General features: G+C 39.4%; 1 protein-coding gene across 1 annotated transcript in view; it reads right to left on the bottom strand.

Moving 5' to 3' along the window:
- LOC122935356 (CD109 antigen-like) overlaps positions 1-13886 on the bottom strand; it is a 45947-nt gene that overhangs the window by 17068 nt on the left and 14993 nt on the right. Inside the window, 10 exon segments of the mRNA XM_044291121.1 lie at positions 467-617; positions 2119-2160; positions 2162-2341; positions 3003-3116; positions 3258-3375; positions 4610-4730; positions 5769-5814; positions 7986-8015; positions 12143-12295; positions 13188-13370. Coding sequence (XP_044147056.1) covers positions 467-617; positions 2119-2160; positions 2162-2341; positions 3003-3116; positions 3258-3375; positions 4610-4730; positions 5769-5814; positions 7986-8015; positions 12143-12295; positions 13188-13370 — 1138 coding nt within the window.

The following is a 13886-nucleotide window of genomic DNA, read 5'->3' as shown; positions in this document are numbered from 1 at the left end:
GAGCATGTTACTGCAGCGCTGCTCCCATTGCTCTCTGTCCACTACACAGTTGATGGAGCTGTACAGTTCCAGTGTTGAGTTCCTGTGATGGAGCTACACCCAAACAGCTGATCATCAAGGGTGTGGAACATCGGAGGAAGTGTGGGGGGTTGGACCACCGCCGATTAGCTAATGAGAACCATTTCTGAGGATAGGCTGTAACTTAGTAAAAGCTGGACAATCATCTAGACATTTTTTCGCCCCTGTTCCTGAAACAGAACCTTCTGAATCTTACTTTCTGCACTTAGGTCACTTTCACCTTTATTACCAAGGTTTGAATATGGCTTGCACTGGGACAATATATCCAGTATTCCTAAGGAATCTCCCCTGTATTCCATATGCTAATACCATGCAAACTTGTACAAGACATGTTTATGGCTGAGCAGCCAAACTATGTAACCTGTTTATTAAAGTAAAGTGTTCTTACCTATAACAGTTATATATGCCTGTTCACTGCCAGGCACCACATCATTAGGGAACATAAATGAAATGTTCTTTGATACGGTTTTAGTTGTATTTTCATGACCAATAAGCTCCAATAGAGCAGTCTGTGAATAAAAGTACTTCACTCCTTCAGCCTGTGGGGAAAGAAGGATAGCATTGATGTTTTACTTGAATTAGCAGATAATTGAAAGATAGTATAGATGTTTCACCATAATCAAAAGTAATGTATAGCAGCACTGAAAATATTATATTTTGTTTAACTTTTCATTTCATGTAATGTGTATTCAAATATGATCTATTGTTCCCTGTAGACAGTCATTTAAAGGGATTGTCTGGCCACCAAACTAAAGAAATGAGTGCCGGGAACCTTGTCCCTGACCATAGAAGTTCAGTGATCATGTGCTGCTTGGTGATACCTAAACGTTAAAGGGACACTGACAGGCCCAATTAGCATATTTAGGTATATATATGTCAGTACAGGTCTTCTAAAGTCTATTAAAATCATCTAAGTAGCCCCCCTGTCCACCTTATAAATACCTTAATATAAAGTTTTATAACATGCTTGTCCAGTCACCAATCTGCCCAAGGGGCGGCGTTTCATCTCAAAATGCGCCCAGCCAGCTGCTCCCAACTGCCGTTCTAAAGCCCCGCCCAGCTCATCAATATTCACTTCGCTGGGCTACAACTCTCCCGACTCACGATCCTGCGCATGGCCCATTCAATCCTCTGGGCACGTCCTCCGTCCAATCTTCAGCGCATGCGCTGCAGCCTCTGCTTTATGCGCATGCGCCGGGCACTTGACTCGGGAGAGTTGTAGCCGCCGCCCAGCTAAGTGAATATTGATGAGCTGGGCGGGGCTTCAGAACGGCAGTTGGGAGCGGCTGGCTGGGTGCATTTTGACATGAAACGCCGCCCCTTGGGCAGATTGGTGACCGGACAAGCAGGTTATAAAACTTTATATTAAGGTATTTATAAGGTGGACAGGGGGGCTACTTAGATGATTTTAATAGACTTTAGAAGACCTGTACTGACATATATATACCTAAATATGCTAATTGGGCCTGTCAGTGTCCCTTTAAGGCCAGTAAATGGCTACAGTGGTTTACATGACCACAGACCAGAGATCATCACTACAGTTCTGCCAGGGACTGGAGGCAGTGGGGACAAAGAGGCTTTTAGGAAATTGTGGATTTATTTTAAGGTTTCTTTCACACCTGCTACTGGGTGTTCCAGCCAGCAGGTCCAGCAGACAATGCCAGGAATCAGCTGGACAAATAGGTTTTTGCCTGTCCAGAGTGCTCCAGCAGGTTCTTCTCTGCCACAACACCCTGCTGAGACTCCTGCCAAAAGTGTGAAACTAGCCTAAAAGGATTTTTGGTGCTTGGTAATTTTTTGGGCAAACATACAACCTCTTACTGGAGAGAGCATAACCGGATTGTAAATCAATGGGAGGGAGTCAAGAGAAATGTCTGCCACCATGATCGCTAATGTAACTCACATATCTCCAATCCAGAAACATGCACTTACTTACAGAATGTGTGAATAATTTAGCAGGTTTGTTAGGATTTAGTTTCATAAGGTTATGCTTTCAGTTTCAGACAGTGTTCTTTTAATTTTATAGCACATATCACTTACCTTTACCAGCACCATTTTATTTAAAACATCAGAAGCTGCATCAGGATGTTGCTTTCACAGTGATTGGAATATTTCCCAGTTTCCTTGGTCTTATGGGAAATAAGACTCTTGTTCCTCCCTGACTGGGAACAGTTATGCTATGCTGGCTTGCTACACTTCCCTTATAGATGCTTTTTGGTACAATTATTTCGAATGAGTCATGAAGCTCCAAAGAAACCAGAACCTGCAATCAATAAAAGATGAATGTATTAAAAAATGTTTTCAGCGCTTCTAAATTATTTCAATCTACAATTGTACATCACAGATCTGTCCCACTTTAATATCATTTTATATAAACCTCTAGCTACAAAAATGGAAGGCGCATGACAATGTGATATTTTATAATCCTACCTATTGTTTAGTTTTACAATATAATAACATTTGAGAGAATCATAATAGAGTTTGAAACTTCTACAAATGCTTGACGAATGCTGGCAAATGCATGTAGATAAACAATTCCCCACCAGCCGTGGTTTCTGAAACCATATTTTGGGGACCACAAGTAATGTATATGAGTACTATATAGGTTATGAACTGTTATTTGAATCCCACTGACAGCAAATTAGACATGTTAAGCAATAGTAGATAACAAAATATTGTCAAAATTGTGGAGGAGATTTATCAAACTGGTGTAAAGTAGAACTGGCTTAGTTGCCCATAGCAACCAGTCAGATTTCCCGTTTCATTTTTCACAGCTCCCTTGGAAAATGAAAGGTGGAATCTGATTGGTTGATATGGGAAACTAAGCTAGTTCTACTTTACACCAGTTTGATAAATCTCCCCTTGGGAATTTTATTTTTTTACATTGTGTGCATGATGTCCTACAATAAGAGATTAGAACTTACCTGTAGGTTCTTAAATAAGGAATTGGACAGGATGACTTCCACAATAAATTGTTCACCTCTTGTAACTGAATATGGCAAGTTTAATGACATTAAAAAAGGTTTGAATACTGATATCTAGAAAAAAAGAACATGTGGGTAACGTGCTGAGATTAGAAAATAATGAATAATATTATGAATTTTACTAGAGAAATGCTATGTTACTGATTGTGTTGCTTATTTCCTTGTCACATAGCAAAATTGCTAAATAAGTATTACCTCAACAAACTCTTCAGCTACTCCAAGTCCCAGTCTCTCAGAAATAACAAATGCTGTGGCCACCCATGATGTATTTCTGTCCGGTACTGTTACATCATGCTTTTCAGTTAAACTTGAGCTGTGAATGAATTTGTATAAATGTATAACTTACTATTCATGGACTGATTTACTTCCCATAGCATATTATATACATAACATTATTTTATTGTGCATTAGCCCCTCAGTGACCACCAATATGCCTGTTTACTGAGGCCACTAATGGGCCTTAGGCTGGGCCACCACCTTTTTACAGCAGCCCAGTCTAAATTCCTGCAGCGGAGCCCTGTTCTAATGACCCCCTGATCAGCAGAAGGGGGAGGTTATACCCTTAGACACCAACCATGGTCCATAGCAACCACGACATATAGGCGGTTACAGATGTTTTGGCATGGCCTAGGGCCTAAAGAAAGCCCAGGTAGGCATTCAGTGTATTCTTAGCAGGTTGCATGTCTCTGCTGCAATTAAAAAAATATATATTTTCTTTTTTTTTTAAGGGTTTTTATCATACTGACCCAGAGAATAATGCTACTTATGCTGAAAAATTAACACCACAAAATATATATTGTAAATGGTCAATGGCGGTATTGCTGTTTTTTTTTCCCCATTCCCCCAGAAAGTTTTAATAAAAGCTAATCAATAAGTTATGGGTAATCCAAAATGGTACCATTAAAAACTACAACTGAACTACAACAAAAATTTTAATGAAAAAAAAACATAATCGCTTGGTCACTAAGGCTCAAAATAGGCTGCTCCCTAAGGGGTTACATTTTTTTTATGATTGCATTTTACTCATTTTGGGCTAAAAATAATCTTTTCAATTTGTCTTTATTAAAAATATTCAGCTGTTCTGTCACAAAGGGTTAATTGCCTAGCTGTGTGATTCCTACTTTCATTTTGTGACAGTCATCTAAAAACTCTTATCTCTAAATTATTAAAAGGTCATAAACACTTATATAAGCCACATTCTTATCAGTAAAATAAAAACTGAGCTATAATGAGTGTTTAGGAGGTCATAGATCAGAGATAAGGAGCCGTCAGCTGAGCTGCCTGACGGAACAAAGTGAAAACAGACAGCAGGCTACTAGATAATGTCAAGCTGTACAGAGAAAATGACTACATTTTTTTTAATAAAGAGCAATTGAAAAAAATTATTTTAGCTCAAAATGAGGATAATGCAATAATAAAAAAAAATGTCCCCAAAGGTGTACATACACTTTAAAACTGAGAGGAGGTCCCTTGTACATGCATTATTTTTATTCCACATATATTCCACATTTGTATTTTATTTGTATTGATTATTATTTTTTATATACCTTAGATTAGTGTCTTGCCAGATCCAAATCTCTGGTAGAGGAATTTCTTTATGTCTTGGAGGCAACACAACATTTTCTCTAGAGCGAGGGGTGTATTCTGAAAAAAATATGGAAAAAAATTCTTAAAAAGCAAGTGATCACGTTGCTGGGACTCTTATAATTTGTGAGTGTACTTTGGTCATATTGTGAAATGACTTCTCTAACTGTTAATATTAAGAAGAAATAAAATGCATAACAAGAAATACAGTTGTATGTCAGTCTGCAGCATTTCTACTAATCTTGTAGAAATCCTGCTGTTCCAACTTCTGGTTGGTGGCCAACTGGAAAGAAAGCGAGAGAGAAAGGGGTGAGGCTTAATCTTTTTGTGCTACTGCAGACATTGAGGGAGAGGCTTCTTCTGCTCAAAGATAGTCATGGGATTGTAAGAAGGAGGGAGAAGGCATGACTGAACTCATGAGACCCTGAATATTTCTTTATTTCTCAGTTTTAATTGTAATATGAGGAAAATAGGATCAAGGGAAAGGAGAAGATGAAGGGAAGAAGTACATGGAATAGTTTCACGCGCAATATATTACTTTACATTTGTGTTTGACATCTTATAAAAGGCTAATGCACATGGTCGAACTATAGAAACCTGCAATCTCTGAGAATTCATCAGAAGTACTAAGAGTCTGGAAAATTTCCAAATACCATATCTCTGGTGCGGGGTCTCTAGAGTCCAACAAACTTCAAATACAGAGCCCTTGCAATCTTCTTCACAAGCACAAAGTAATACAATGCTGGGTGAATATACTGTAGCTACTATTAGATTAAGCATACAGACTTGTACATCTACCACTAAACGGAATAACCTATCTGAATGCAGGAAGTTCCCATTGTCATATCATTGCTTGTATGAAAAGAACCAGGGGAAAGTCCATGTCTACTTACAGTACATTAATTAATTCTATTAAATTTGGTAACCCATAAAATTTAATAAAATGACACCTCTCTGGTCCTGTTTATCTAAATCCTGGAATTCTACTGTATGCTATATATAAAGTAATACAGTAATTCAGAAAAATGATATTGGTGGTTAACATGTGCAAGCCTTCCACTGGAGAATCAAAGTAAAAATGATGACATTCCGGATGTCTGTAGAACATGCATTGAAACGTACCGTATTTATTTTGGATCACAGCATCAGTCAGACTTGCTGGAGGACCCTGAATAGAAAAATGAATGCCGTATTTAGTGAATGTTTTAATAGAGAAATTTTGTTGACTTTTATAAAAATATGTTTTTGCATATGTGTTTACAGAATAAAAGTACAAGTTTCTGGAGCGCACTCATGAATTCAACATGTATTCAAGCTGTAATTGTAAAAGTCTGTCTTTTTTAGATCACTGTCCCTGTGCCACACTGATGTACACTTTGATCATAGAAACGTCAAACTTCTGGAGTGGTGCTCTGTAACTGTGAACGGGAGGCTCCAGTATCTGTAATTTGTGTTGCTGGTTACGTAGCATTAAAACATTATTCCCACTTTATAATACTATGGCATACCTCTGTGATATGAAAATGCCATAATAATCTCATTAGTTGAGCCTCCCTAAAATGAAAAATTATTATCCATTTGTCAGTTCTTTGGGAGCCATGGCACCCCTGCAAAAGCGGGAGCATTGTTGTGCAGAGAAAATCTATAAAAATAGGACCTTGAACACTTAAACGGGTTGTGCCACTGATATAAAAAAAAAGGGGCTTGAACACTTAAAGGAGTTGTGCCACTAATGTAAATGTATCCCACCCAGCAGATATCACTATTGTATCACTTTCTCCAAATACCACCACTTATCAAAACTGCCTTATTCTACAGTTATTAGCCTACCACCGCTCCAGGTGGCAAAAACTGTTTAACTTTTCAGTTGCTGTCCTACGTTGGAGCCTTCTAATATACACTAGGCAAAAATATAAATGCCAACCGGCCTCACAACCGCAGACCACATGTTACCACACCAGCCCAGAACCTCCATATCCAGCATGTTCACCTTCATGATCATCTGAGACCAGCCACCCGGACAGATGTAGCAACAATAGATTTTCATAACCAAAGAATTTTTGCACAAACTGTCAGAAACCATCTCAGGGAAGCTCATCTGCATGCTCGTCTTCCTCATCGGGGTCTGGACCTGACTGCAGTTCATCGTCGTAACCGAATTGAGTGGGTAAATGCTCACATTCAGTTTCTAACAGTTTGTGGAGAAATTCTTTGGTTATGCAAACCAATTGTTGCTGAAGCTGTCCGGGTGGCTGGTCTCAGACGATCATGGAGGTGAACATGCTGGATGTGGAGGTCCTGGGCTGGTGTGGTCTGCGGTTGTGAGGTCGGTTGGATGTACTGCCAATTTCTCTGAAACGCCTCGGATACGGCTTATGGTAGAGAAATGAACATTCATTGCATGGGCAACAGCTCTGGTAGACATTACTGCAGTCAGTATGCCAATTGCACGCTCCCTCAAACGTTGCGACATCTGTGGCATTGTGCTGTGTGATCAAACTGCACATTTCAGAGTGGCCTTTTATTGTGGGCAGTCTAAGGCAGAACCTGTGCAATATTCATGCTGTCTAATCAGCACCTTCATATGCCACACCTGTGAGGTAGGATGGATTATCTCGACAAAGGAGAAGTGCTCACTAACACAGATTTAGACAGATTTGTGACCAATATTTGAGAGTAATGAGTCTTTTGTGTATGTAGAAAATGTTTCAGATCCCTGAGTTCAGCTCATGCAAAATGGGAGCAAAACCGAAAGTGTTGCGTTTATATTTTTGCTCATGTCATTTGTAAGATCAGAATGAGGGGTGTGATGAGTGTCACATAATCTGCTGGTGTCAGCACACCTCTCACTGCCCTAAGGCATGATGGGACAACAGACACATGACAAACCATGAACTAGGATTCAATCATGGTGGATAAGGGAAAACTGCAAATGAGATAAATTATTTAAAAAAATTATTCAAGGAGGCATGGGAGCTAGAGTAATTGATGAAAATAAACTTTACAGTGAAAAGTAGTTCATTGCACAACTCCTTTAACCATTGCCGTGACCCCTTTATTCTGATTATCCGAATGAAGATCTGAGAATCAGTGTCTACCAGTTAGGATGTTATGGTATATCTCAGTGACATGCTATCACTCCCTATAGGGTGAAAGCTTTAATCCAAGATAAAGATCCAAGATAAAAATCAATAGCTTTCCATAGGGTTAGTTATTGACTAATAAAGGCAAGTAGTATATTTGTCATTGAATGCACTTCATGCACAGGTTATGTACTTTCCCTTATCATGTGCAATGTGTTTTTCAAAACTGTCCAACAATAAGCAGTATTTTTCATACCTGATCATACGAAGCCAGCTCATCATAAACCTAGAAATATAACGAATGTTACATTAGTGATAGTTTTCATATGATTTATGTAAACTGTCAGTGTTTAGAGATGTTCTGCAGCACTTTGCCTGGTATCACGCCCATTCCTACTAGCAAAAAGAGCTTACATTTTTTAATAAGGGCTTGTGCATTTGTGTTGATCGTGAATATCCTAATCGCAAATTTTTATTGCAAATATCGGCACTTCGAGAATTCGCAAAGATGTAGAATATAGTGCTATATATTCGTAATTGCAAATATTCTAGATTTCTTTTTTCATCAGTAACCTCTCTTCTTGCTTGTGGGCCAATGAGAAGGCTGCAATAGCTTTGTCAGAGCTTAGCAACATCCCTAGCAACCAATAGTTGGCCTACCCCATTAGTATATAAGAACCTCCCCATCAGCCATTTTCGGCTGTTTTTTGCAGTTCTGAGGGAGAGAGCAGTGAGATTACTGTGCTCTGTGCTTTCATCTGGATCCTATTCCTTATCCAATTACATTAGATAGTTAGTTAGCGCATATATATAATACAGATAGTTAGTGGGAGATAGTCAGTGTAGGATAGATAGTGATATAGTGTAGCTGATGGGTTCCAGTGCAGGGTGTTAGGTAGTGTGATAGGAATTAGGCCCCTTTCACACGGGCGAGTTTTCCGTGCGGGTGCGATCCGTGCGGTGAACGTATGGCACCCGCACTAAATCCTGACCCATTCATTTCTATCGGGCTGTGCACATGAGCGATGTTTTTAACGCATCACTTGTGCGTTCAGTTGAAATCGCAGCATGCTCTATATTGTCCGATTTTGACGTGACGCAGGCCCCATAGAAGTGAATGGGGTGTGTGAAAATCGGATGGAATCCGCAAGCAAGTACGGATGCCATGCGATTTGCACGCACGGTTGCTAGGAGACGATCGGGATGGAGACCCGATCATTATTATTTTCCCTTATAACATGGTTATAAGGGAAAATAATAGCATTCTGAATACAGAATGCATAGTAAACCAGCGCTAGAGGGGTTAAAAAAAAATTAAAAAAAAATTAAAAAAAATTTAACTCACCTTAGTTCACTTGATCGCGAAGCTGGCCTCTCCTTCTGTATCCTCTGCGCTGAACAGGACCTGGGGTGAGCTGCTCCATTAAATACAGGTTAAGGACCTTCGATGACGTCACTCCGGTCATCACATGGTACGTCACATGATCTTTTACCATGGTGATTCACCATGGTAAAAGACCATGTGATGACCGGAGTGACGTCATCGAAGGTCCTTAACCTGTATTTAATGGAGCAGCTCACCCCAGGTCCTGTTCAGCCGCAGAGGATACAGAAGGAGATGCCAGCTTCGCGATCAAATGGACTAAGGTGAGTTAAATTATTTTTTATTTTTTTTAACCCCTCTAGCGCTGGTTTACTATGCATTCTGTATTCAGAATGCTATTATTTTTCCTTATAACCATGTTATAAGGGAAAATAATACAATCTTCAGAACATCAATACCAAGCCCGAACTTCTATGAAGAAGTTCAGGTTTGGGTACCAAACATGCGTGATTTTTCTCACGCTAGTGCAATGCATGACAATGTTTTGCACTCGCGCGGGAAAATCGCGCATTTTCCCGCAACGCACCCGGCTCTTATCCGGGCAAAAAAACTGACGCCCGTGTGAAAGAGGCCTTACTGTTTCTCTGCCGTCCATACATACATGCTACAGACATAGTGCTGTGATGTCACAACAATACTTAGTGCACCAATCAGTAATATCTACTCAGATCTGATAAAATGTGAAGTTTCATGTATTGCACAAAAAATATGAGCATCATTAGTGCCGTTTTGCGCAATCGCAAAAATAATAACTGGATATCACGAATTTGCAAATTCATTGTGAATATTATGCAAAAAATTCACGAAATATCGAGAAAACAAATATTGCCTATGCCGCTTATCACTATCGTGCATGTGCAAAGCGTCACAGGCACTCTGTGTGCCACCATATGGTACCTCTGTGAGGTATCATATCCTCCTTTAGAAGTACTGCATAGGTTGAAAAAGACATTGTCAATCAAATTCAATATTTTCCAGATCAATTATACAACATTCATTGCTTAGATAAATTATAACCCTAAATGCCATTTGCTATTAGAAAAGCATCTAACCCTTTCTACCTGCTAGGGTAGGGCATTCCATAGATTGACAACTCTAAGGCCTCTTTCACATGGGCGTTGATTGTGAGGGCCGGACAAGATGCGGGTGCGTTGCTGGAAAATGCACGATTTTTCTGTGCAAGTGCAAAGCGTTTTAATGCGCTTTGCACATGCGTGAGAAAAATCAACATGTTTGGTACCCAGAGCCGAACCCAGACTTCTTGACAGAAGTTCAGGTTTGGGATCAGTGTTGTGTAGATTTTATTTTCCCTTATAACATGGTTATAAGGGAAAATAATAGCATTCTTAATACAGAATACTTAGTAAAATGTCCATTGTGGGGTTAAAAATAATAACCAAATTTAACTCACTCCATCCACTTGATCGCGTAGCGGATCTCCTCTTCTTTCTACTTTCTTCAGGACCTGGCTAAAAGACCTTTGATGACGTCACTGTGCTCATCACATGGCCCATCACCATGGTAATGGACCATGTGATCAGCGCAGTGACATCATCAAAGGTCCTTTAGCCAGGTCCTGAAGAAAGTAGAAAGAAGAGGAGATCCGCTACGCCATCAAATGGATGGGGTGAGTTAAATTTGTTTATTATTTTTAACCCCTCAATGGACATTTTACTAAGTATTCTGTATTAAGAATGCTATTATTTCCCCTTATAACCATGTTATAAGGGAAAATAATAAATATCGGGTCCCCATCCTGATCGTTTCCTAGCAACCATGTGTGAAAATCGCACCGCATCCGCACTTGCTTGCGGATGCATGCGATTTTCACGCAGCCCCATTCACTTCTATGGGGCCTGCGTTGCGTGAAAAACGCACAATATAGAGCTTGCTGCGATTTTCACGCAACGCACAAGTGATGCGTGAAAATCGCCGCTCATATGCACAGCCCCATTGAAGTGAATGGGTCCGGATTCAGTGCGGGTGCAATGCGTTCACCTCACGCATTGCACCCGCAGGAATTCTCGCCCGTGTGAAAGGGGCCTAACTGTAAAGAATCCTTTCCTGTATTGACGCCTGAATAGGATTTCCTCCACACATAATAAATGTCTTCTGGTCCTTGAAATGAATAAATCATGTGCCAATTCTTTGTATTGAACACAAGTGTATTTATACATGTAAATAAGATCACCTCTAAGGCCCCTTTCACACGGGCGTGACGGATTAGGTCCGGATGCATTCAGGGTGCATTCAGTGAAACTCGCACCATTTTGCAAGCAAGTTCAGTCAGTTTTGTCTGCTATTGCGTTCAGTTGTTCAGTTTTTTCCACACGGGTGCAATTCGTTTTGATGCATTTTTCACGAGCGTGATAAAAAAACTGAAGGTTTACAAACAACATCTCCTAGCAACCATCAGTGAAAAACGCATCGCACCCGCACTTGCTTCTGGATGCAATGCGTTTTCACTAAAGACCCATTCACTTCTATGGGGCCAGGGCTGCATGAAAAATGCAGAATATAGAACATGCTGCGATTCTCCTGCAATGCAGAACTGATGCGTGAAAAAAATGTCATGTACACAAACCCATTGAAATGAATGGGTCAGGATTCAGTGCGGGTGCTATGTGTTTGTGTCACGCATTGCACACGCGTGGAAAACTCGCTCATGTGAAAGGGACCTAAGGCGTCTTATTTCTAAGGAGAACAAGCCTGATTACTCAAGCCTCTGATTATAAGAGAGACCTTCCATCCCATCCTCTGAACTCTTTCTAGCTCTCCTAAGTAAAGAAAAATGAAGGTAAAGGATTATAATTCCATTACATCAATGTGAATTGTCTATTAATTTCCAACTTAAAAATGCATAAAGTATGTAACATATAAAATGTCAACAAGAGAAATTACAGTAACCCTAGACAATAAGAAACCTTTGTAGGTTCAGTGCAAAGAGAAATGTTGCCTTGTAAAATAAAACCTCCCACATCTCTGATGATTAGCACTCTCCAGTGTGGATTCTGTGCACTTATACTCACTTTGTTTGTAGTCAGATCAGTTCCACCTCGCAGAAGCATAGAGCTTTTATCCATAACTCGCAGATAAACCAAAGAATTGGGTTCCTTCACATTGACAGACAAGAACACATGTTCTGAGGGATGTGCCTTGTTTTTACTCCACGATAGTGACACCTAAAAGATATGAGATATCACCAGTGGTGTATTTTTTCTTGGGTACCATAGATTAATAATCAGGAAGTACGGTAATTATGAACAGCTAGATGTGGGATAGTAAGTCAATGCCTCTACTACTACAAACATTATGGGTCTGATCTATTGGTTGTGTGCCAATAGGCTTTAGCAGTATATAATTCAATTCCAGATCTCCATGACTATAGAGTTCAGCGAATTAAATCCAGCGAATTAGAATTAGATCTAAATTTCAGGATAAATTTGATTCGACCCAAAGCCAAATTTTCTTGTGCTTCATGGTAGCGAATCGATTAAACCTGAAATAGTGTAAAAAAAAAAAAAAAAAAAAAAATCATTCTTACTTCCTCCATTTGCTCGCAACAGGCTGGCCGCCAACATCTTGATTGAATATCTCGTCCGAAATCCCGTACCTGGTGACGTATGATGTCACCGGCCGACTTGACTCAAGCAAGATAGCGGCAGTCGGCCTGTCGCAAGCAAATGGAGGCGGTAAGATATATATTTTTTTTATTCAGTTAATTTTACACTGTTTTTACTCTCAGATGACATGATCATGTATGAACGCGGCATCTGAAGGGTACAATGATGGGGAGCAGCACTATAGCAGCTCCCTGTCATTGCACCCGATACTTTACTAAATTGTAAAATACGGTGAAGCAGCTGAATCAAATTTTCCAAAACTTTGCTTATCTCTAACTGTAATATAACTTGAACCATAAAATAGATGAGCAATTAGATATTGTAGATGCAATTCAATCTCATATTTACCTTCTTTTATGCATTCTTTAAGTCAGTTTAGCCAATGTTCCAACAGACAGGTCAACATATCATACAAACTTTTTGACCCAACGTATATGCTTATAACAGTTACCTTGTTGTCTAATGTTCCTTTGATTGATAATGTTTTTGATATTTGCATAATATCAGCAAAATTGTTACTAATATTCAGCCAATAAACTGTTAGCTGAGCTGAGGGAGCCCAGGAAGCTTCAGGAATAAGGCTGAAGTTTGTGCTGTTCCTTCCAGTAAACACAACCAAGCCTTTGGATACCACCTGCAAAGAAATGCAATATAGCTTATAATGGATTCTTATGGAATTCAAACTGCTAAAATTGTGCGCTAAAGATTTTTTGGATAATTTCAAACATTGTTCTGGCTACATTAAATGTCCAGTATATCGTAGAGTACGTATTAACTAGACCACAACTGCAGTGGCAAAGTTCAACCACAATAATGCTCATCTATAACTATAATGCTCATACCTTAACTATGATATATTTAGGAAACATTTTGAGATCACATTGAGGAATGTAAAAGACAGAAAAATAATAATTAGATAATTTACTATATTACTGAGAATATCCCTCCAGAATGATCACTGAGACTTTCTTAAAAAGTCACATAGAAAGTTGGACTCTCACTCCAGTGGGAAGGTGAAGTAGGAAAACTGGAATAGCTTTTGTAGATAATAGTGTTAGGTTTAAGGATGACAAATTTATCAAAGAACATGCAACATTGGATAAATGTGGCTTAAAGTGCACCAACGCAAACTCAAGCAAAACTTCAAATA

Source organism: Bufo gargarizans, chromosome 4 (genome assembly GCF_014858855.1).
Source record: "Bufo gargarizans isolate SCDJY-AF-19 chromosome 4, ASM1485885v1, whole genome shotgun sequence".
In the NCBI taxonomy this organism is placed as follows: domain Eukaryota; kingdom Metazoa; phylum Chordata; class Amphibia; order Anura; family Bufonidae; genus Bufo; species Bufo gargarizans.
Note: the sequence above shows the minus strand (reverse complement) of the source record. Positions and strands in the feature narration are given on the sequence as shown.